This window comes from Mastigoproctus giganteus, chromosome 11, assembly GCF_048544385.1.
Source record: "Mastigoproctus giganteus isolate SK-2022 chromosome 11, ASM4854438v1, whole genome shotgun sequence".
NCBI classification, from domain to species: domain Eukaryota; kingdom Metazoa; phylum Arthropoda; class Arachnida; order Uropygi; family Thelyphonidae; genus Mastigoproctus; species Mastigoproctus giganteus.
The window spans coordinates 13,134,956-13,161,462 of NC_143585.1; the positions used below are offsets into that span (position 1 = coordinate 13,134,956).

At 37.6% G+C, this 26,507-nt stretch overlaps 1 protein-coding gene across 1 annotated transcript in view; it reads right to left on the reverse strand.

Annotated features, from left to right (window-relative positions):
* The window catches only part of LOC150077726 (MFS-type transporter SLC18B1-like), a 296,012-nt gene that overhangs the window by 84,214 nt on the left and 185,291 nt on the right, over positions 1-26,507 (reverse strand). The window contains exons 8-9 of the mRNA XM_090385228.1: positions 24,807-24,905; positions 9,038-9,129 (exon numbers count right to left, since the gene is read on the reverse strand). Coding sequence (XP_090241354.1) covers positions 9,038-9,129; positions 24,807-24,905 — 191 coding nt within the window. The remainder of the gene's footprint in view (positions 1-9,037; positions 9,130-24,806; positions 24,906-26,507) is intronic.

A 26,507-nucleotide genomic window follows, 5' to 3' on the forward strand; every position in this document is an offset into this window, starting at 1 on the left:
ATAAATGACGTGCACTGATAAAAGTGGGACATCTTATAAAAAATATGAATAATGGTTAAAAGAGTTTAACAGTTCTCACACATAGGTGAGGCCTCCACCCTCAGCAGAAATGAGTGCAACAGAGTTAATTTGGTGTAGTTTATTTGTAGCCTGTCCAAGCCAAGAATCTTGCCATTGGCAATATAATTTGGTGCATATTATCTGCTTGTAGGGGACCAACAGGCAACAGTTATCTAGAGGAATGGCATCAGGTAATTCATTTCCCCTGATCCCAATGTGGCTTGGGATCCACCAGAAGCAAATGTCAAATTTTGATGTAATGAGAGAAAAAAAGCATCTGCCAAATCCGGGACAGAACTGGATGAGGGTTACACCTCACTGATAATAGAGCCTGTAACATGCTTGACAAATCTGTATATATCATATGATATACCTACTTTGGTATTCGCTCTCTTTAATGTGATCAAGGGATCAATATTTATATTGCATGCAACTCGGCAGTATATATGCTAGCTTCTTGTGGAATCTTGCTGGACACTGCTTTGTGTGGAAGGACAACAGCTGATCCCACATATGATTCTGACTTCAAGCCATCAGTGTAGACTGGCAGAAAGTCAGAATATTGTGCTATATGTGATGTATATATATGTTGTCTAGTCAACACTGCCTATCATTATGCTTAGTTGATTTAACAGTTTAATCTATTGGATCTGAATACCAAAGATTGGTTGGTAGTCCAATGGGTATTCTAGAGGTTTTCCCATCTTGGCACAAAGATTGATGTCCACATGAGGTGATAAGGCAGGGACTTTAATTTGAAAGCATACTGTAAGGACAGCTTCTTACATTGAAGAGAAAGAGGTGGCTGGTTTGCTTCAATGTAGAGGATTCGGACAGGAGACATTTGAAATGCTCCAGTGGCAGTGCAGATGGCCTGGTGATGGATTGGGTCTAGCCATTAAAGTGCACTATCTCTAGCAGAAGCATCTCTAGCTAAAACTGGGAACCACAGTCAAGTTTAGGATGAACAGCCCAGTATAGCTGGAGTAGGATATAGCAATCTGCACCCCACGGCCACACATGTCAACTGGATGCATGCTTCTTAAGTAAGAACATAATCCCACATTGTACCACCTGAGATTGTACCATCTGGAGGCACCATATCTCCAATAACCCTACAATGATATCCTTACATTTGATGACTTGATACTTCAAATTCATCAAATTTATTTATTATGTTCCTAGCATTAGTGTCATGAAAACATACATGCACCTGTTCTTTATCTTAGTTACCTTAAGCCCATGTATTTACTTTTTCCATGATGACCCAGAGCAGGGCCTGAAATCCCTGACACCTTGCTTTCCATGCTGCAAGTTCCAGTAGAAGCAGATTAACAGTAGTCACCTCTGTCTGTGACTACTGTTAATCTATTAGTCTGTGTTTCCCTCAAGGTAGTAGACCCACCTAATACAGCCTTAATAGCATCAGCAAATATCCTTGCATCCCCTTCTATTTAAGTGTATCCTATCCATGTAAAAACAGTCCTGTTAACAAACACAGACCATGCTGAAAAAAATTCCATCTCATGAGCCTTGCACAGTCTCTTCAGGGTTGATTTGATTGATAAGGCTTCAACATGTCGTCTCTTCTATCATGTCTGGGCAGAATTTTGCATAAATTTTCAAATTTAATCCTAACTCACAACTTTTTCCCCATTGCTCTGTACTTGTTACCTAAGTCCTCAGATCTACTCTTAATATTATTAGTGTGATCATGTATAACAGTATCATTTTTCATGCCCTTAAAAGATGATATCTGCTCTACAATGTTATCTACCTTTGCTTCCCCCAGCAGACATTCCCTAGTTCTATTCCACCTATATTTTTTGCCCAATATATTTCTCATTTTCCTTGACAATCAATTTCCCGACAATAACTAACCCCCCCCCCATTGGACCAGCTCATTCTGCCTTGGGGATTGCACTTTATTTGGACTTCAGCAAAACATTTGACTAAGTTTTGCATGAAAGGTTACAGTATATGCTTGAACATGTTGGCAGAAGGCTACAATTAATGTTACTTATCTTAGTTACCTTAAGCCCATGTATTTACTTTTTTCCATGATGACCCACAGCAGGGCTTGAAATCCCTGACACCTTGCTTTCCATGCTGCAAGATTGGACTAACGTAAAAAGTGGAGTTCCCCAAGGATCATTACTGGGGCTACTGTGGTTTTTTAAATAAACTTCAGGGATGGTCAGAAAAGTGGACACTATGGTTTCATGCAGCAAAGTGCAAGGTCTTAGAGGAACTTGCGAGACAGCAACCCAAAAATAACTAATACACTTGGTGGGGTTGAATTAAAAACAGTAAAAGAAGAAAGCGCTGGACATGAAGTTCTCTTAGCACTGTAGATAAGCAGGAAGGAAGGAAGGTCCATGATATCCTATCAATGATTTATCAAAAATTTTCTTGTAGAGATAAGAAGGTCATTATCCGACTATATAAGGCAATTATAAGACTACACGATACACTGTGTTCAAGTACAGAGACTGCATCTAAAAAAGACATCATTCTTCAAATATGTGGACTACTGAGCTCGGTAGGTGCATTTTCTTGTAGAGATAAGAAGGTCATTATCCGACTATATAAGGCAATTATAAGACTACACGATACACTGTGTTCAAGTACAGAGACTGCATCTAAAAAAGACATCATTCTTCAAATATGTGGACTACTGAGCTTGGTAGGTGCCTCCGTAGCCAGGTGGGAAGGAGCTGCAGTGCATAACACACGCTTCTTGATTAGACCGGGGTTTGAGCCCATCACCACCAAATACGGAGGATGCGGAAAGGTCAGGGAATGACCACTGCATATCCCGGAGCAATATGGCCTTAGTTGCTAATGCTCCTAAAAAAAACCAAATAACAAACAAATAACTGAGCTCGGTAGGTGTATAAGGCTTTGACAGGAGAAAGTAAAATGAATGGGGATGAAATTTTCATTATTACATATGATTTCTGAACTAGAGACCATAAATACTAATTGCAAGGGATGAGGCTTACATTGGATATTGCAGGAAGTAATTTTTTTTTATTTAAAATTTTATACCAGCAAGTTGTAAATTTTAAAAATTAAAAACTTGCTGGTTAAAATTTTTCTTTTAACCATCAAGCTGTTAATTACTAGAATAAGTTTCCCCATCAGTGGTTAAGGCTGACACTTGGTTAAATTTGAAGGTCAGCTAAATAGGCACCTATGTGAGGAGGGAGTCAAATAAGTAGTTTACTTATTTTATTATTTATATATTATTATTTTTATTTAATAATTTTGGCTAGTGCAATAAAAGCCGTGGGCTTCCTTGCACCATACAGCTAATACTAATTGTAAACCTGAACTCTGAATGGTGCCTCCATACTTTGTCCAAGTATGGAGACAGAATCTTAAAAAAAGACATCAAGCTTCTTGAAAGAGTCCAAAAACAGGCAACATGCTTGCTGATATCTGGGAAAAAAAAAAAAAATGGTGCTTGGTTTAGGAAAGACTTTGAATATGTGAACTACAGCGTATGAAAACCTTAAAGAGGGATCTAATTGAGCTCATTAAAACTCTGAAAGGAGACAGGAAAATGAATGAGAGCAAAATTTTAACTATTATAAATGATTCCAAAACTAAAAATCATAAATTGCAATTACAAGGAAAGAGCATTAGCATTAGTAGAGACATATGATGCAAGAAAGCAAGATTATAGTATCAGCAAAAAAAACAAAAAAAAAAAACTACCCATTTCATCCATCCATTTGCTCCAAAATTATATTGGACTGTAGGAAATTTACTTTTAGTGAGCAAGCTGTTAATTGCTGGAACAGGTTACCTCCATGGGTGGTTGAAGCTGGCAACTTGGAGAAATCCAAAGCTTAGCTAGATTGTTATTACCTACATGAGGTGGGAAATAGAGGGTGTTTTTTTTCTTTTTAATTTTTATATATTTATTTTTATTATTTATTTATATATATTTTGTTTATTATATTTTTTATTTTTAGCCATGCAAAAGCCTGTGGCTTCCTTGCACTATATAACTAATACTAATATTTATCAATTTTAACACAAGATTTGAGAATGCAATCTGTTTTGTAGACATTTGTGTCTCTCACCCTCACTGATGATCACAGGGGGTTGCAAGTTCTTGCAGGTCAAAATCTTCATCTACGTGTCGCAAACCCACACTTTTTTCTTCTGTCCCTACTGGTGACGAATCCTGGGTGTATGGATATAACTTGGAAACAAAGGTTCAGTCCTCTTAGTGGAAGACTCCATCCTCTCCAAGGCCTAAAAAAGCAAGACAATCTCAATCAAATGTGAAGATCATGCTTATCACACTGCTTTACCCACAGGTTATTGCTCACTATGAATTTGTTTCCACCTCATCAAAAAGTGGACCAGGAATGCTATAAAAGAGTTCTATAGTGATTGTGCAGTGCTGTTTGGAGAAAACTACAAAAAAAAATGGAATACAGGGAATTGTTGATTGTATCATGACAATGCCCCATTCTGAAAGAGGACAATGAGGGCAAAATTTGATACTCTCCATTCAAGAATTTTTTGCTGAGCACTCTATCACCATAGTTCCCCATCTTCCATACTCACCAGATTTAGCTCCCTGTGTGTTTATTGTTTCCCAAACTTTTTCCCTTGAAAGGTGACCGTTTTCAAATACTGATGAAATTATTAACATGACCCAGAAACTATTAAAACCAAAAGAAATGCTTTGAAAAGTTGCAGAAGCATTGAAATTGATACAGGAAACCACTTCAGAGGAGATCCACCCAAATAGCTGGTAAACATCAATGATACTGATGAAGGCATATCAGGCTTAATGTCTAAGTTTTCAGATGATATGAAGATTAGCTGGATAGTTCATGACAGTAATCAGGGTATGCTACTGCAACATAATCTAGAAAAATTAGGCAAATGGGCTGAGAAGTGGCAACTGAAGTTTAACACTGACAAATGCAAGGTAATTCATATGGGTAGCAGTAATCTCAGATTAACATGCCAACTATGTGGGACCACTCTGAGTAGTAGAGAATGAAAAATACCTGAGAGGGTAATTGTGCAGTCAGACATAAGGTAATCTGAGTGAATGATCTATTACAACAACTCATGGAGTTTTGTCAATGATATACAGGAATTTTGCTAGCAGGGATAAGGAGATGATTATGCTTTTGTATAAGGCAATGTATTAGGCCACATCTTGAGTACACCTAATTCTGTTTTTGCACGAACTTTTTTTACACGAATTTGATTTAACACGAATTCGAAATAAATATTTCATTCTCTTTTTACGCGAGTCATTTTGATTTAACACGATTTCTATGAATTTTTTTTGCCTAAATTCTAAGAAATTTTTTTTTTTATTTGTGGCATATTAGTATCATTTCTATATTACACGCACTAATAGATTAGTGTGATTATCAGCTATTTATTAGTGTGATAGATTAGCTAGTGTGTGCGTTTTGAAATGCATGCTTTTGTTTACCAATGTATACGTCTAGGTATCTATGAATCATCAACGTTTTTATTGAATTTGGTGCACATCTACAGTATTCGTGCATTGTATCTTCGAAAGACATTTAGTAGTAAGCTCTATTTCAAAGTGAAAGAATCTTTAGTGAAATTTGTGCACATATAAATTTATTAATTTTGCCTATAGTCAATAAATTGTAAGTTTACAAATTTTTCATACTTTTTTTATTAACTATAACTGAGATATTTTTCGGTAGCCCTTATATAATGTCGAATAATTCGCCTATTACCAAAATGAAAAGGAAAGCGAGTTCTTTGGAACTTAAAATTCAAATTTTAGATCGTCTTGCAATTGGACAAGGGGGCTACGTCTGTAGGAAAGCATTTTGGTGTACATGAAGCTACCGTAAGAACGATTAAGAAAAATGAAGCTGCAATTAGGAAGTCGGTATGTTCTGGAACAAAAGTAAGTGTTAATTCATCATCATATACAAGAGATATTGTCAAGGAAAAAATGGAAAAGGCTCTGGTAATATGGATAGAAGATCAGTCACAAAAAAGAGTACCAGTAGATGGAAATGCCATCAAGCAAACAGCACTAAGAATTTACAGACAGATTAAAGAAAAGAAGCCAAGCACTTCATCTCAAACAAAAAACAGAAAGTTAAACAGAAAGTATGAATTTTCTGCGAGTACAGGTTGGATGATAGGGTTTCTTGAAAGGAATGCTCTTCCTAATATAAAAATTAAAGCTGAAACTGCATCTGCAGATGAACCGGCCACTAAAGTATTCCCGCAAGAACTTGCAAAAATTATTGAAGACTGAGGATACACTCCTGATCAAGTGTGGAATGCAGATGAAACTGGTTTCTTCTGGAAACGAATGCCGAACAGAACGTATGTAGCCAAATCGCAGAAAACTGCTGGTGGTTTTAAGGTAGCTAAGGATCGTGTGACCTTGTTATTTTCCTCCAATGCTTCAGGAGATCGTATGTTGAAACCACTGCTGGTAAATCGAGCCCTAAACCCACGTTCAATGAAAGATGTAGATATCAATAAACTGCCTGTTCACTGGATGTCAAACAAGAAGGCCTGGGTGACAACTGCTATCTTTACAGAATGGTTCAACAAATGTTTCGCCCCAGAAGTCAGATGTTATATGAATTTGAAAGGTCTCGAATTTAAAGTTCTTCTGATTTCTTGACAATGCACCTGGCCATCCTGTCTTGGAACACCCAAACATACAAATTTTATTTCTGCCACCTAATACTACATCTTTGATACAACCGCTAGACCAAAGTATAATTGCGACAATTAAAACATACTACGTAAAATGAACATTCCAACACGTTTTGGACAAACTGAATGATGAAACACTAACAGTCATTAATGTGTGGAAGAAATTCTGAATTATGGATTGTATCAATCAAGTTGGATTAGCGTTAACTGAATTAAAACCAGCAACTTTAAATGCGTGTTGGAAAGCGGTTTGGCCACAATGTGTAAAAAGCAAAGATCCCATCATCCCTAATACGACTGAATTTCCCAACATCATTACAATGGCACACAAAATTGGCGGAGAAGGATTCGATGATCTATCGTTTGAAGATATTGATGAATTGTTAACCGACAAAGCCCTAAGCGAAGATGAAATATTAGAGGTTGTCCTTGGGACTCCTTATCCCACAGAACGTAGTGATAATGAAGAAAATGATTCTGTTCTAAATGCAGATTTAATAAAAGAAGGTCTGGAACTGGCCAGAAAATTAGGTAATCATTTTGTCAAACATGACCCTAATGAAGAACGCGTTGGGAAGTTTCAACGTGAACTGAAGTTGTTGACTGCCTCTTACAGAGAATTATATAACGGCCTAACCAAAACACGAACACAACGATTAATAACTGAATTCGGTCGTAAAAACCGGTAAAACATCAGCACCAGAGGAGACTCGTGCTGATTTTTCTCAAGAGATCACAGATAGAATTTCATAATAGAGGAAGAAGACCATGTCCACAACATTTCTAGTGATATTCCAGTCGCATGCAAACGTATGCACCGTTTATTATCAGAAAGTGAAAATGAATAAAATCTTGTTATGTGTAAAACAGATTTTTTTTGTTCATGAAGAATTTTTTTTCATTTCATATGCATACATTACTTTAATACATTTTCATTACATATTATTACATGTGTATTTTGTTTAAATAAAATAATAAGCTTAAAACAAATATTTTTATGTGTTTTTTTTTAATTATTTTTACTGCTTTTTTAGATCCGGAACCAATCGTCTTTCCTTCCATAAATACAATGTCTTTTTTTACACGAATTTTTTTTACACGTATTTTTCAGGAACGTATCTATCGTGTAAAAACAGAATTAGGTGTACTTCATACAGGTCTGGAAACCTCATTTTAGGAAGGGTATGAATCTGATGGAATGGGTGCAGAGAAGGGAAGGAGATTAGTGACAGGAACAAAAGGGTGCTCTTAAGAAAGGCTTCAGTTCTGCAAATTACAATGTTTGAAGACTAGGCACCTGCAAGGAAGCAAGGAAATCTGACTGAGGTGTTTAAGGCTTTGAATGAATTGAGTAAGCTCAATGCGATGGCATCCTTTCTCTTGTTCAGCTACACACACACACACACACACACACACACACACACACACACACACACACACACACACACACACACACACACACACACACACACACACACACACACACACGAGGTTTATAAATTCAAACTGAGGAAGGATTATTGTAGGATAGATGTGCAGAAGTTTGCCTTCAACCCAGGGAATAGTAGAGAATGAAAAATATCTGGGGTTGATGTCGGAAAAAAATTTTCATCTGTTGTTGTAGAAGTGGGCAGTTTAAATAAATTTATAGGAAGAACTAGACAAACTATTAGAGTATACGGGGAATGAAAAATACCTGGGGGGGGGGGTAACTGTGCAGTCAGACATAAGGTAATCTGAGTGAATAATCTATTACAACAACTAATGGAGTTTTGTCAATGATATAAGCATTTTTTTCTGGCTTTTTTTTATTTTTTTTTTTTATTTGCTACTTACTGATGCTAATACTAAACTTTTATTGAAACTTTTATTTGTTCTATTTTTTTTATTTCTTTTATTACAAAATATTGGGAAATAAATGTGAGGGCTAATGAATTTTAATTAAAGCTATCTGAAAATAATGTAAAATTCAATTTGAGGTGTCTCTCATTAAGTGTCTTTGTGAATTAATCCATAACCATTATCAAAGTTGTTAACATTACTACTTATTCATATTCAAGTTAAATCCATATACAACTTTTTCTCATTAAATAATTAATGATATGGACAACGTGTTTTTAGAGAGTGTACTTCAAGTTTTATACTAAATAAATTAATGCACAGTTATTGTCAACTGCCATAAAACATCAAAGAAACTAATAACTTATGGAAAAGTCACTTTTTTATAGTTAGAATTTTGATATTTATTAATATTATAAAATTAAATCATTACCCTTCAAATGGCAAAATTGGTGATGGACCAAGGAGGAGAAATGATAAAGTCATCAGGAGCAGGCCATAAATCATAAGAGGATATGGATTTTTCTACAAAAAATCAAAAAGAAATGTTAATGAACATTATAATTCAGATTTTTTTTCTCACTAGTTAAAATTTTCATAAACTTACAGCAAAAACAGTAAAATGAATTCTGAGAGACTAACTTTGAAAAAGATAGAGAAAAAAGGGCCAATCAAATCACAAATTGGAAAATATATTTTTTTAATGTGTGTGCACGCACATTTGAAATAATTTTAATACTACAGTACTTTAGAAAATAATTTAATTTTGTCTATTTATAAGTGATGTCAATGCTATTGCTGTTGTAAGTAATTAGTCATTATATACACATGAAATTTGATATTAAGATAATTTTTAGATTAATACATATTATGGGGAAATGTGAGATTAGATGAACTGTTCAGTTGCATTACATGTGGCTTAAGTCTACAGGGTGTCTCAAAAATATTGGTACAAACTTTTAGGGGAGGTAGGTAACATCTAAAGGAATGTGAATCGCATAGGAACCCATAACCGGAAACGTCATAGGAAAGTAGTAGCAGAAGCACAAGAAGCAGGAATGACACAAGACAGTAATTAGTGGCAAACATTTATTTGGCATAATATTAACAATGGAATATGAGATGGATGCATTTCATGATGTTACAATAGATGCTCGAAGGTTCCACCATGAGACGCGATGCATGCGTGACACCGACGCAGCATGGATTGGCGGACATGGTCGAACACACCTGGAGTTTCTTTGACAGTAGCAGCAGCGCAGATGAGTCTCGCCCCGAGATCCATTTTCGTCTCCACAAGCGATTCATACACAATAGATTTGAGGGCTCCCCCACAGAAAGAAATCAAGGCTCGATAAATCAGGTGAGCGTGGGGGCTAGGCAACGGGTCCACCATAGCCAATCCATTGATGCCCAAAGCGCCTGTTCAAATGGTCATGAACACACCTTCCATAATGGGCAAGCGGCCCGTCATGTTGAAACCGAATGTTGCGTCTCACATTTGCTGGAACATTGTCAAGTAACCCTGGTAAAACTTGTTCAAGAAAGATCCGATATTTAGCGGAGTTCATGCGGGATGGTAACAGGTATGGGCCGACTAAGCAGTCACCGACCATACCTGGCCACACATTTACTGCGAAGTGATGTTGTGCCGCATGAGGGTGCACACCGTGTGGTTCGTCGTGAGCCCACACATGAGCATTGTGCTGATTGAATAAGCCTTCCCGAGTGAAATAAGCCTCATCCATGAACAAAACAGAGGCTGGAAAATCCAAGTCTTGAACACTTTCTTGGAGAAACCACTGCGCAAAAGTCACACGTGCAGGATGATCTTGGGGGAGAAGTAACTGAACCCTTTGGAGATGAAAGGGGTGTAAGGAATCGTCGTGCCAGACACGCTGTACACTGCAATGAGACACTCCTAAGGCAGAGGCAATGGTATGTGTGCTGGTAGTGGGATTATTCTGGATGGCATTCAACACACTTTCTTCCATGGCGGGAGTTTGTGTCAAACGTGGTCTGCTTGCACTACTCCTGTTACCTCTAAATGACCCATAATCGCACAAATTTTGATGCACACGTGCAAACAAATGGTGGTCCGGTACATATCTGTCTGGGAAGCGTTCTCCATAAATTTGTTGAGCGGCTCGTCCATTTCCCTCTGCTAATCCATACACTAGGTGCATGTCTGGCAGCTCACAGTTCGTATATCAATGCATGCTCTTCATGCGGCGACTACTGCTTGAATGAGTAAACCAGAAATTTTCCCTTTTGCAAACTGAAGAACAGCGCCGTCTACCGACTTACGGTGACGTTTCCGGTTATGGGTTCCTATGCGATTCACATTCCTTTAGATGTTACCTACCTCCCCTAAATGTTTATACCAATATTTTTGAGACACCCTATATGTGGTGCTGACTAATGCCAGGTGTGCCTAAAGGTGCAATTTTATAGCAAAATATTTGCCTGTATGTAATATAATAATAAAAACTAAAACTATGTGTAATAATAACACTAATATTATTATTATTAATCTATTCATCCATATGGACATAAAACAGTCTTCGGTCTTAGTACCGTTTTATGTGATTTGAACCAAATGGAACCATTTGGTTCCAATGGGAATGGTTCCATTCCCAGTTTGGTTCCAGTTTGCTGTTATTATCTCCTTTAATGATAAATTTAATCTAGATTAATTTTTGGAAGCTAATTTCAGATTAGAACAAAAAAATATATATATGCCTTATTGGGACATTAAAATTGAGACAACAAAAACAGGTATGCATGAGCTGTTCATATCATTTCTTCTCTGCTCAAAGCCTTTGAGGAGTAGTGCAGGAAAGTCCATGTGGAGGAATGGATTGATAATTATTAATATTATTAATTTTTTTTTAGCATTATTTTCAGTTTTTAGTATTAGATTAAACATAGGCAAATGTGTTGCTACTAAATTCCACCTTTAGGTAAACCTGGCATTAGTCAGCACCACACAGACTTAATCTGCCTGTAATGCATTGAACAGTTCAGGTAATCTTACAAAATTTCCATAATATGTGTTAATCTTACATACAGGCACTCCCTGGCTTACATAATACTTGACTTACGGAAATTCATCTTTACGTAAATTTTTGCCAGCTGGTGAAAACTTCAAAAAATTGTGGAAATGTATTTTACATCCTGCAGGAATCTTGAAAACATCGTAATGTGAACCAAACAACACATTTTTTTTTTTTTGGTAATTCGTTCCAACACCTTGGAAGTTGAAATTTTTAGTATATAACTAAGCTATTTATCTCTCTAAAAGGTCATTTTATTAAGGAAATTACATAACACTTTCATCGTTATCATAAGATCGGGTATAAGATTCGATTTTGAACACCTTTGTGATATTTTTCTGAAACACATTTCTGGCCATCACTACCATAAAACAACAAAAACAATTTTCACTTTCTGGTTTATTGGGCTTTTCTGTTATCACAATCTATTATAAACGGTAGTAAACTCGATCTTATTGGGCTTTTCTGTTATCACAATCTATTATAAATGGTAGTAAACTCGATCTTATTGCTACCACTGTCAGTGTAGTACCACTCTGTGGTACTACACTGACAGTGGTAGAGAATGAAAGGGACTTGGGGGTGGTTGTGCAGGCAGATATGAAGTTCTCTGAGCAGTGCAGACGGGCTGCAAGAGTAGCTCATGGAGTATTGTCAATGATATACAGGAATTTTTCCAGCAGGGATAAGAAGGTGATTATTCCATTGTATAAGGCGATGGTCAGGCCACACCTAGAGTACTGTATACAGGTCTGGAGGCCTCATTTCAAGAAGGATGTAGAGCTGCTGGAACGAGTACAGAGAAGGGCAACAAGATTAGTGAATGGAACAAAGGGGTGCTCTTACGAAGAAAGGCTTAAGTTTTGCAAATTACAGTGTCTGGAGACTAGGCACCAGCGAGGTGATCTGATAGAGGTGTATAAAGCCTTGAATGGTTTAAGCATGCTCAATGCTGATGGGATTCTTCCTCTAGCTCAGAAAAATCACCTGAGAGGGCATAAATTCAAATTGAGGAAAGACAGATGTAGGATAGACGTGCGGAAATTTGCCTTTAGCCAGCGGGTGGTTGGTTGGTGGAACAGACTTCCATCCCTTGTGGTGGAGGTTGATAGCCTAAATAAGTTTAAGGCTCAGCTGGACAGGTATTTTGAACGAACAGAGGGGTGAAGTGGAAGTGGGTTTTTTTTTTTTTTTTTTTTTTGGCTGATGCTGCATAAGCTTGCTTTCTTGCATCAAATGCCTCTACTAATGCTAATGCTAATTTGCAACAATACCAATAACTGGAATTCTGTGGGGTTTTACATTACGGTATTATGGTGAAATGAGTTCCCCTTCACTGAAATTGTCAATCATATAAAAAACAAATAAATTTCAAAATATTCTCTTCATTCCTATTTACTTATTACAATGGTGAAAGGAAAGAGGTTAAAAGAAGGCTCTAGAATTTGTATCAATTTAAAATGGGCCCAACATTTAGCATTAGCACAGGCATACGATGCAAGAAAGCAAGCTTATGCAGCATCAGCCAAAAAAACCCTCCCATTTCGACCCTCCATTCGTTCCAAATTGCCTGTCCAGCTCAGCCTTAAAATTATTTAGGCTTTCAACTTCCACAGCAAAAGATGGAAGTCTGTTCCACCAATCAACTACCCGCTGACTAAAGGCAAATTTCTGCACATCTATTCTACAACTGTCTTTCCTCAATTTGAATCTGTGCCCTCTCAGGGTCTTAATTTGAGCAAGAGGAAGAATCCTATCAGCATTCAGCTTGCTCAAGCCATTCAGGGCCTTATACACCTCAATCAGATCACTTCGCAGGTGCCTACTCTCCAGGTGCTGCAATTTGCAGAACTTAAGCCTTTCTTGGTAAGAGAACCCCTTTGTTCCCCTCACCAATCTTGTTGCCCTTCTTTGTACTTGTTCTAGCAACTCTACATCCTTCCTTTGTAAAACAGGATAATCACTTCCCTGTACCTGCTAGTAAAATTCCTATATATCATTGACACGACTCCATTACCTGCCCTAGAAATTGCAAGTGCTGGCAGTGCTAGGAAACAAAACAAAATTGATTTAGAAATGAAGACAATTAATTAAGAAGTACGAAGCAGAGCAAAGTTTGGTATCTATTGCACAGAATTAGGTCTAGCTGCTTCAACAGTGAATATTTTAAGGGACAGTGTGCATATAAAAGAATATGTTAAAGAGTGAACGCATTTAAGATCAACAGTGATCACAAAACAGCATTCAGGTGCTATATTGAAGATGAAAAAGCTATTAATATTATTATTATTATTATTAGCCAGATGGTGCAAGGGAGCCTAAGGCTTATGCTGCAGGAGCTAAAAAAAAAAAAAAAATTTGAATTACCCCAAGAGAGAACAGAAATAGCATTAGTAGAGGCACATGATGCAAGAAAGCAAGCTTATACAGCATCAGCCAAAAAAAAAAAAAAACTTCCCATTTCACTGATCCATTCTTTCCAAATGTTTGTCTAGGTCTGCCTTGAATTTCTTTACGCTATCGACTTCCACAACAAGAGATGGAAATTTGTTCAAGCAATCAACTACCCACTGGCAAATGCAACCTGCAGGCAAACTTTCACACATCTATTCTACAACTGTCTTTCCTCAGTTTGAATATATGCCCCCTCAGTTTTGTAATCTGAGCAAAAGGAAGAATCCCATTAGCACTGAGCCTGCTCAATCCATTCAAGGCCTTATACGCTTCAATCAGATCACCTTGCAGGTGCCTAGTCTCCAGAAGTTGCAATTTGCAGAACTTAAGCCTTTCTTCATAAGAGCAACCCTTTGTTCCCTTCATCAGGAAAACCAATCAAGTGATTGAACTACCCAACATCTGTGAATGAGTTATCCACTGTGATTGAATTAAAGATGACATGGAATTCTGGTGTGTTTCAATGTGTATATGAAATAATTTTTTTTTTCTGAAATAAAGAGGTTAAATGAAGGCTCTAGAATTTGTATCAATTTAAAATGTGTCCAACATTTAGCATTAGCATCTTGTTGCCCTTCTCTGTACTTGTTCTAGCAACTGTACATCCTTCATAAAATGAGGCTTCCAGACCTGTATGCAGTACTCATGGTATGGCCCGACCATTGCTTTACAAGGGGATAATCACCTCCTTATCCCTACTTGCAAAATTTCTGTATATTATTGAGAATACCCTATGACCTACTCTAGCAGCCTGTCTGCACTGCTCAGAAAACTTCATATCTGACTGCACGATTACCCCCAGATCGCTTTCAACTTTTCCAAATCCTGTTGCAGCAGCATGCTATCATTACTGTTATTAACCACCCTGCCAACCTATGAACCTTTGTATCATCTACAAACTTGGACATTAAGCCTGACATACCTTCATCAATATCATTGATAAATATACAAAACAACAAGCCAAACACTGAACCCTGAGGTACACCACTAATAACATTAGTCCACGTAGAGAACTATCCATTGATTAACACTCTCTGTCTTCTCCCATTCAACCATCCTTTTATCCATTGTAGCAACTTGTCCTTAATGCCATACTGCTCCAATTTGTACAGTAGTCTTGAATGTGCAACAGTATCAAAAGCTTTCCTGAAATCCAAGTATATGATATCAAAATTATTTTTTGTATACAGTTCCTTTGTGACCACATCATATTATCCAATCAAATTGGTCAGACAATACTTCCCCTTGGGCCAACTGGGCTAGCCGGGTGGGTAAACTGCCTGCCTAGCAACCCAAAGGTCGCGGGTTCGAATGCTGCCTCGGGATTGGATCAGAGTAGAAAAAGCAAAAACCTTTGGAGGTGCAATATGGCCACAGAAGCCGATGTGCCAACATCTAACTAAAAAAAAAAAAACTACCCCTTGACAAACCAATGCTGTGTCTGAATTATTACTGCTGTTTTGTCTAGATTATCCTGCAATGTTTCTTTAAGCAGTGACTCCATTATTTTCCCTAGAACAAAAATGTCAAACTAACAGGTCTGTAATTACTCGTGTAACCCTTTGATCCCCCTTTGTGAATTGGAGATACATTTACACATCTCCATCCATGGGGACTTCCCACAAGTCCAAGGATGGTCTCATAATTATGGCTACTTGTTTGCTTACTTCCTTTGTCCCCTCCTTTAACATAACTGGATAAATCCCATCCACCCCCAGGTGCCTTTCTTATGTTTAACTTCAACAATTTTCCATCCACTTCTCTCAGTTATTACAAAATTATTTAACTCCCTGTTAGAATTTGATAAACATCTGGCCCTTTCCTCCTTGAATAACTCCTCATGTGTGAATGTAGATGCAAAATACTCATTTAGTTCTGCAGATATCTGAGAATGATCATCTACTGTCAAACCATTGATATCAAGTGGACCAATCTGATTCATCCCCTTCCTTTTAGAGTTTATATAAGTAAAGAAGTCTTTTTTGTTTTTCTTTGCATCCTTTGCTAAAAATTTTTCATAATCTGCCTTCTCTTGCCTAACCTCCTTTGTGCCTTGATTACAGACTAGCTTGTATCTAGCATAGGCTTCTGTGTTGCCTGAGAATTTATGTGCATCCCATGCATTTTTAATATCTGCCACGAGTCTCATTAGTTCATCTGACATCCATTTTGGCCTAAACCTAGAGCACTACTTCTTAGTTGGAACAAAAAGCCTAGTAGCTTCCAAAATTACTTTCTTCAATGCTTCCCATTTAGAATTGGCTGTTGGTAACATCATCAGTTGATCCCACTGTGTTTTGCATCTGCCCAATGAATGGTTTCATGCAGATTTCACCTTATTTATGGCAAAGGTCAGTGGTAGTAACAGGGTTCGGTGTTGGGTCCACTGTTGTTTTGTATATTTATTAAAGATATTGATGAAGGTATATCAGGCTTAATGTCGAAGTTTGCAGATGATACAAAGGTTGGCAGGGTTGTTAATGACAGTAATGGCAGTGTGCTACTAAAACAGGATCTAGATAATTTGGGCAGATGGGCTAAGAAGTGGCAACTGAAATTTAACCTTGACAAATGCAAAGTACTGCATATGGGTAGAAGTAACCCCAGAGAAACATACCGACTGTGTGGTACTACACTTAAGGTGGTAGAAAATGAAAAAGACCTGGGAGTAATTGTGCAGGCAGATATGAAGTTTTCTGAGCAATGCAGACAGGCTGCCAGGGCAGGTCATGGGGTTTTGTCAATGATATATAGGAATTTTGCTAGCAGGGAAAAGGAGGTGATTATCCCTCTGTATAAGGCAATGGTCAGGCCACGCCTTGAGTACTGCGTACAGGTCTGGAGGCCTCATTTTAGGAAGGATGTAGATTTACTTGAGCGTGTACAGAGAAGGGCAACAAGATTGGTGAGGAGAATGAAGGGATCCTCTTACCAAGAGAGGTTTAAGTTCTGGAAATTGCAGTGGCTGGAGCCTAGGCAACTCCGCGGTGATCTGATTGAGGTGTATAAGGCCTTGAATGGGTTCAGCACGCTGAATTCTGATGGGATCCTTCCACTTGTTCAAATTACGAACCTAAGGGGGCATAAATTCAAATTAAGAAAACACAGATGTAGAATAGATGTGCGGAAATTTGCCTTTAGCCAGAGGGTGGTTAATTGCTGGAAGAACAAACTTCCATCTGTCGTTGTGGAAGTTGATAGGTTGAATAAATTTAAGGAGGAACTGGACAGGCATTTGGAGAAAATGGTGTGATTTTTTTTTTTTTTTTTTTGGCTGATGCTGCATAAGCTCATACATTTGCTTTCTTGCATCACATGCCACTACTACTAATTGTCTAGACCAGTTTCAAATGGCTTGGACTTGGCCTCCTGGATACTGCACCTGAAACGGTGGATATATGTGCCTACAGTGACATTCTGGGCAATTCTTCTTTACTAGCACTATGAGAATTATATGAAGTAGAGCTACTATGGTATGGGCATGATAGAGTTTTGATGCAGCAGTCCAAATATAATGCAGCAGTCCAAAGACAATACCCTATATTTGCCAGGCCAGAGTCCTGGTCATAATTCATCTGAATACATTTAGGGTTATTTTACAACTTAAAACCAATCAAGTCATTGAGCTACCCAACATCTGTGAATGAGTTATCCACTGTGATTGAATTAAAGATGACATGGAATTCTGGTTTGTTTCAATGTGTATATGAAATAATTTTTTTTTTCTGAAATAAAGAGGTTAAATGAAGGCTCTAGAATTTGTATCAATTTAAAATGTGTCCAACATTTAGCATTAGCACTGGCATATGATGCAAGAAAGCAAGCTTATGCAACATCAGCCAAAAAAACCTTCCTATTTCACCCTGCCATTCATTCCAAATTGCCTGTCCAGCTCAGCCTTAAATTTATTTAGGTTATCAACTTCCACAATAAAAGATGGAAGTCTGTTCCACCAATAAACAACCCATTGGCTAAAGGCAAATTTGCGCAAATCTATTCTACGACTGTCTTTCCTTAATTTGAATCTATGCCTCCTCAGGGTCTTAATCTGAGGAAGAGGAAGAATCCTATCAGCATTCAGCTTGCTCAAACCATTCAGGGCCTTATACACCTCAATCAGATCACCTCGCAGGTGCATACTCTCCATGCACTGCAATTTGCAGAACTTAAGGTTTTCTTGGTAAGAGCACCCCTTTGTTCCCCTAACCAATCTTGTTGCCCTTCTTTGTACTTGTTCTAGCAACTCTACATCCTTCCTTTGTATAACAGGATAATTAATTCCCTGTCCGTGCTAGAAAAATTCCTATATATATCATTGACAAGACTCCATGACCTTCCCTGGCAGCCCGTCTGCACTGCTCAGCAAACTTCATATTCGACTGCACAATATGAAGGTCTTTTTCACTTTCCACTTCCCTGAGTGTAGTACGTTTCTCTTTGGTTATTGCTACCCATATGCAGTACTTTGCATTTGTCAATGTTAAACTTCAGTTGCCACTTCTTAGCCCATCTTCCCAAATTATTTAGATCCAATTGAAGTAGCATACTATCTTTATTATCGTTAACAACCCTGCCAACCTTTGTATCATCTGCAAACTTGGACATTAAACCTGATATACCTTCATCAATATCATTGATAAATATACAAAACAACAATGGGCCCAACACCAAATCCTGGGGAACTCCACTAATAACATTTGTCCAAGAAGAGCAGTGTCTATTGATTACCACTTTCTGTCGTCTCCCACTCAACCATCCCCTTTATCCATTGTTGCAACTTACCCTTAATGCCATATCTCTCCAATTTGTACAGCAGTCTTCCATATGCAACAGTATCAAAAGCTTTCCTGAAATCCAAGTATATGATATCAAAATTATTTTTGCATTCAGTTCTTTGTGACGACATCATAGTATCCAATCAAATTGGTCAGACAAGACCTCCTTTTAACAAACCCATGCTGGGTCTTAACTATTACTGCAGTCTTGTGTAGATGATCCTGCAATGCTTTTGTCACCTTGTGTCACCTTTTGAGCCGCCTTTGTGAATTGGTGATACGTTTGCACCTCCAGTCCATTGGGACCTCCCCTAAGTCCAAGGAAACTCTTATAATTATGGCTAAGGGTTTGCTTACTTCCTTTGCTGCCTCCTTTAATTTAACTGGATAGATCCCACTGTGATCCAACCCAGGTTCCTTCCTTATGTTTAACTTCAACAATTTCAACTCTACTTTGCTCTCAGTTATTACAAAATCACTTAGCTCCCTGTTAGAGTTTATAAACTTCTGGCACTCCCCTCATTAAATAACTCATCATGTGTGAATGTAGATGCAAAATACTGATTCAGTTTATCAGCTACCTGAGCATGATCATCAACAGTCAACCCATCTATGTTAAGTGGTCCAATCTGATTCATCTCTTTCCTTCTAGAGTTTACATACATAAAGAACTCTTTGCTGTTTTTCTTTTAATCCTTTGCCAAAGAATTCTCGTAATCTGCCTTTGCCAGCCTAACCTCCTTTGTGACTTGATTACAGACTAGTCTATACCTACCATAGGCTTTTGTGTCACCTGATATGCATCCCATACATTTTTCTTCTCTTCCAGGAGCCTCATTAGTTCATCTGACATCCATTTATGCCTAAACCTTGAACAGTATTTCTTAGTTGGAATGAAAAGCCTAGTAGCCTCCAAAATTAAGTCCCTGAAGACTTCCCATTTAGAATTCAACATTTGTAACATCATCGGTTGATCCCACTGTACAGAATTTAAATTGTCTGAGACTACCTTAGTCACCTTTACGAACACTATAGCCCTTCCCTTTAGCCTTGATGGTAGTTACATCTGTAAGTAATTCCCACATCAGTACATTGTGATCACTGTCACCCAGTGGTTCCTTTATCTGCAAATTTTTAATGTATGAATAACCACTGCTGATAATCAAATTAAGAGTATTACTCCCTTTGGTTGCTTCTCGAACATGTTGCTGTAGAAATCAGTCATCCAATAAATCCACAAAAGTCTTGCTAGTGTGCAAGCGACTATCCCACAATTTCCACTTGATATCTGGAAAGTTAAAATCTCCCATTATAAGACATTCTGATTTACTGGCCCACTCTATTTCTCTGCGCAATTAGCATTAGCATTAGTAGAGGCATTTGATGCAAGAAAGCAAGCTTATGCAGCATCAGCCAAAAAAAATAAAAATCAATAAATAAAAAATAACCACTTCCACTTCACCCCTCTGTTCGTTCGAAATACCTGTCCAGCTGAGCCTTAAACTTATTTAGGCTATCAACTTCCACGACAAGGGATGGAAGTCTGTCCACCAACCAACCACCTGCTGGCTAAAGGCAAATTTCTGCACATCTATCCTACATCTGTGTTTCCTCAATTTGAATTTATGCCCTCTCAGGTGATTATTCTGAGCAAGAGGAAGAATCCCATCAGCACTGAGCATGCTCAAACCATTCAAGGCTTTATACACCTCAATCAGATCACCTCACAGGTGCCTAGTCTCCAGACATTGTAATTTGCAAAACTTAAGTCTTTCTTCATAAAAGAAATCCTTTGTTCCATTTACTAATCGTGTTGCCCTTCTCCATACTCGTTCCAGCAGCTCTACATCCTTCTTGAAATGAGGCCTCCAGGCCTGTATACAGTACTCTAGGTGTGGCCTGACCATTGCCTTATACAAGGGAATAATCACCTCCTTATCCCTGCTAGAAAAATTCCTATATATCATTGACAATACACCATGAGCTACTCTTGCAGCCCATCTGCACTGCTCAGAGAATTTCATATCTGCCTGCACAACCACCCCCAGGTCCCTTTCATTCTCTACCACTGTCAGTGTAGTACCACAGAGTTGATACGTTGCTCTGGGGTTGCTGTTTCCCATATATAGTACTTTACATTTGTCAATGTTAAACTTCATTTGCCACCTCTCAGCCCATCTGCTCAACCTTTCCAGATCCTATTGCAGCAGCATAGTGTCAGTAGTGTCCTTGACAACCCTGCCAACTTTCGTATCGTCTGCAAACTTGGACATTAAGCTTGATATACCATCATCAATATCATATATAAATACAGAAAACAATAATGGACCCAATACTGAACCCTGAGGGACTCCACTAATAACATTAGTCCACGATGAGCAGTGTCCATTGATTACCACTCTCTGTCTTCTCCCCTTCAACCACCCCTTTATCCATAGCAGCAATTTGCCTCCAAACGAGCAATTGCCCCCAATTGCTCATTATACTCATCAGATTCATTAGGCCTATAACACACACCTACTCTCATTTTTCCTTTCCCAGTTCTTATGTCACACCATACAGACTCAACATTGAATTGTCCACCAACATCAATTGGATGCACTTCCTTAGATTGTGTGTGTGTTTCTTAACTAAAAGCATAACCCCTCCTCCCTTCCTGTCTTGTCTATCCTTTCTCTGCACATTGTACTCCCGAAATTCCGATTCTGCACTGATTATGTCTGTGTGATACCATGTCTCCGATATCCCAACAATATCTGGCTCATCAAATGTATTAACTATACTATAATGTATTCAAGCTCATCAAATGTATTCACTGTAATCCCAGCATTGGTGTACATTCAAGTATACATGCACCTTTTCTACTTTTAGTTACCCTAACACAGCCCATGTATTTATTTGTTCCACCGTGACTCCCAGCAGTCCTGGAAATCTTCATTGCCTTGCTTTCCAGGCTGCTGCTCAATTGCATTTTAATAGAAGTAGTGCAAGAATCACTTTTACCTCTACCAGCAGCTACTGTTAATCTATTAGTCCGTGCCAAGCTAGCAGTTTTCTGACCCACCTAACACTGCCTCGATAGCATAAGCAAATATTCTTGCACCCTTTCTATTTAAGTGTACCCCATCCCTGTAGAAGCAGTCTCTTCTGTCAACAAGCACCGACCGGGTTGAAAAAAATTCTACCCCTTGAGCCTTGCACAATCTCTCCAGGGCCGAATTGATCAACAAGGCTCTCATCATATACTCCATCCTATCGTTTCTTCGCAGAATTGCAGACACTTTCACATTCAACCCTAACTCGAGAGACTTTTTTTCAACATTGACCTGTACTTGTCAAGTAAATCTGCAGATCTCTTACTCTTAATGTCATTAGTTCCAACGTATACAACAATATCACATTTTGTGCCCTGTAAAGATGATATCTGCTCTACGTCATCAACTTTTGCTGCTGGCAGACATACCCTGGTCCTGTTCCACCTATCCTTCTTACATAGTATATTTGCCATCTCCCTGACAAAAGAGTAACCAACAATAACTAGTTCCTTCGGGACCAGCACATTCTGCTTTGGAGATTGCCTCTGTGTTGCCAGGAGTGAGCTCTGTCATTGAACTCAGCAGCTGAAAACCTGATGGGCCCCTCATATTAATTTCTTCGAGGGAATTTACCCTACGCCTCAAGCTCTCATAGGCGTCCATCAGAATGCTGAATTGGTGCCTAATTTCTTGACACTCCAGACACCTAGCACACACAAAGGCATCTTTGTATGTGCTAGGTGTCTTGGTATCCTTGGCTAGATCATGTCCTGTTTTAGAAAAGGCGGCAAATATTTCACATTTCGCACATTTTTTGAGACTGTGATGCACTGGAGAATCACACCTTTCGTTTCTCCCCCCAAGCCACAGCACTCTCGCTAGTCTGTGATCTTTGCTTCGCAGCTCTAGTCATGATTTTCATTTAAATACAATTTAATTAACAATGAAATTTAATAAGATTAATAATATTTCTGATTAATTGATAATACTATAATAAGCTAACAGATTCCTAATTGAGTGCTTCATATTACGCTATCTAGATTTACTTTATACCTTACGCTATCAGTTTGCCAAATATATACATTATGCTATTTCTTATCAACTACAATATGGCGGCTAGTTCAACAATATTGACATCAACACCAGGAGTCGTAACTTCCAAAAATTGCTAGTTAAATTCAAAATAAGAACCTACTAAACCTATTTAATATCTCTATAAAACACAATGAAGTATGTTAATTAACGAAGAATACGATAAAATTTAAACATACATTCCTTTACAGAAGCCAAAAATTCACCGACTGTTCTCTTTCGCAACTAAAGCGCCCTCTCCAATATTGCTTCCGCTGCATGTATCCACTAAATACAGTCTTAATAATTAATTTTTCTTATATTTTCACATGTCATATATGATTTTACTGTAACCAAATAATATTTGCATATGAAATATGAAAAAAAATAGTTCATATAAAAAGAAAACAACAAACGGCATTATTTATGATCAGAATATACTTGCTTGTATAGCGACTTCATTAGAATTAGTAGAGGCATATGATGCAAGAAAGCAAGTTTATATAGCATCGGCCAAATGAAAAAAAAAAAAAAAAAACACTTCCCATTTCACCCATCCACTCACTCCAAATGTTTGTCTAGTTCTGCCTTGAACTTAACTTGTCGACCAACACTACTGCAACAGATGGGAATTTGTTCTAATAATCAACCACCCACTGGGCTAAAAGCAACTTTCCACACATCTATTCTACAACTGTCTTTCCTCAATCTGAATTTATGTCCCTCAGGTGAATAATCTGAGAAAGAGGAAGAATCCCATTAGCATTGAGCTTGCTCAAACCATTCAAGGCCTTATAACACCTCAATGAGATCACCGCAAAGGTGCCTAATCTCCAGATGCTGCAATTTGCAGAACTTAATATCCTCAGATGAGGATTAGATGGCAATGGAAAGAAAAATAATTGTCAAAAGCTGTTTGATGTATATAGACAGTATAGTCTAAAGTGAGTGGCTAAGTTAGATTTTCATGCCTAAGATACAACTAATCCACAACACAAAATACTTCCAAAAAAAAAAACGCACGCACGCACCCCCCCCCCACAAAACTTATTAAATATAAGACTTATGTTTTTTTGAAAATAAAAAAATGCTTTTTTGGGACGTCTTTTTAGCAGTCAGAACCATCAGTCAATTTTAGAATGCACCCATTAACCCATGCTTCACATTCAATTAAAGGTTCTTTGGTTTCCTAGTAATAATGTCACCAGAAAGTATAACATTTTTGAAATTTCATACTCTTCCTAGATGGGCCTGACATTAGTTATGCATGTCTTGCTATCTCAAGTGCTGTAGCCAATCAAGGTAGACAATCAGGTTTGAATTTCATCACACTTCTTATTTAGTTATAATATGTAACAGTTCTTATTTAGTTATGTATAATACATTCACTAAATGATGAGTGTATAATATGCTCATTATTTAGTTATTCAATAAATCAAAACCTTAATGGAACTTAACAGGTTTACTAAAAACAACAGTTCAAAGAAATAACAGATGAAACAAACTGAGAAAATACTCAGAAGAGCATGAAAACAATTTTCTGCATGTAGCAATAAAATCTGATGACCCAGTACTAAAATGTTTCATTTCTACTTCCTCTCTCTCTCTCTCAGTTGTACATATGAAGTATTTGCAATTAAAATATATTTTTCCTCAATTTTGTTTTTCAAAATTCAAAATTCAATTGTTTTTCAAAATTTCATGGTATATCTTATAGTTCTAAAATATTATTTATGTATTTTTTTATTGTTGTTTGCCATGAAAAGCTGAATAAAATTTTAATCAAATAAAATTATTATTTTGGAACTTACCAGTTTACCTGAAATCCATCCAATAACTGGAGATAAAACAGAATAGGCACCAGACATCACTAAAAACAGAGCTCCAACAAGTCCAACTGACACATTATACTTAAATTAAGAAAGAAAAAGAAATGCAATAAATAAAATTACTCTATTGTGAAATTTAAATTAATTTGTAATTTTGAAGGAATAAATAAAACTGAAAATTGGTGAAATATCCTTGCTCTTTCCATGGATAAATTATTTTACTTATAATACATGTTAGGCTAACAGAAAGGAAAATGTTTGACATTTATCACTAATGAACAACAAAGTGTTTCATGACCTTCCTGATCAAGACACATTCCAAATATCTGATGGGATTTTCAGTTGTGTTTTGGAATAAAGGTTGTCCCATCAATTGGAAAGTCTTTTATTTAACTTTCAGCTCTAGGATGGGTGAAGGTGGTAAATGATGAAATATGCTCTCTTGACCATTTGAGGTGAATGTAGCTTTCAATTAAAGCAGAAAATTAATAAGATTTATTCATTTATTTATTGTACCAGGTGGTCCCAGCCAGCTTTCCTGGCACCTCCGCCACTATTTACATACTGTACAGATAATTACACTCCATTATAACATATTGAAGTTCCACACTTCATGTACCCACTACATTATAGGGTATTGAAAGCCTACAGTTCATATCATGTTAGTTTGAATCTCTGCCAAGAAAATAGCTAGTGAGAGTCCTTGCACTGGACCTCTCGAATCATTTCGCCTGTCTTTTTCCATCATATTTACCACAGCCGAAGAGACATTTTACATGCATCCGTTTCACTCACAAAAAATTGGAATGTGCCATGGAAGTATCCAGTGCAGTGCATGGAAATGCAAGGATCGTCTTATTCCATGTTGCTCTCAGACAAGAACACCATTTCACTGTGAACGATAGGGAGATTTATGCCCCCTTAGGTTCGGATCCTTCCACTTGTTCAGATTACGAACCTAAGGGGGCATAAATTCAAATTAAGAAAAGACAGATGTAGAATAGATGTGCGGAAATTTGCCTTTAGCCAGCGTGTGGTTAATTGCTGGAACAAACTGCCATCTGTCGTTGTGGAAGTTGACAGGTTAAATAAATTTAAGGAGGAACTGGACAGGCATTTAGAGGGAATGGTGTGATTTTTTTTTTTTTTTTTGCTGATGCTGCATAAGCTCATACACTTGCTTTCTTGCATCACATGCTACTACTACTACTACAGCTCCATTTGTGTGTATTTTCCCAGGTAAGCTAAGAAGCACATAAAATATCCAGTTGATATGAGTAAGCTACCCACCATTAACTGGAATGGTACACACATCCTATGCTTACCCTGACTGCAAAAATTCCGTTCTAATATCCAGTGGACTATTTAGCAAACTGGATATTGGAACAGGAGATGGGGTGGGGAATGTTATTCCCTTAGTTAAGAAGCACATAAAATATCCAGTTGACATGAGTAACCAGTGCAATGTTCAGTCAGTTTGGTGTGACATAAGAATTGGGAAAGCTAAACAGAGTGGGAGTGTGTTACATGACTAATGATTATGATAAGTACAAAAAACAACTGTACAGAGAAACAGAATCAGCCAGTAAATCAGAATGTCTTAATAATGGGGGATTTTAACTTTCCGGTTATTAACTGAAACTTGTGGGTTGTCACCCACACACTAGCAAGACTTTTGTGGAT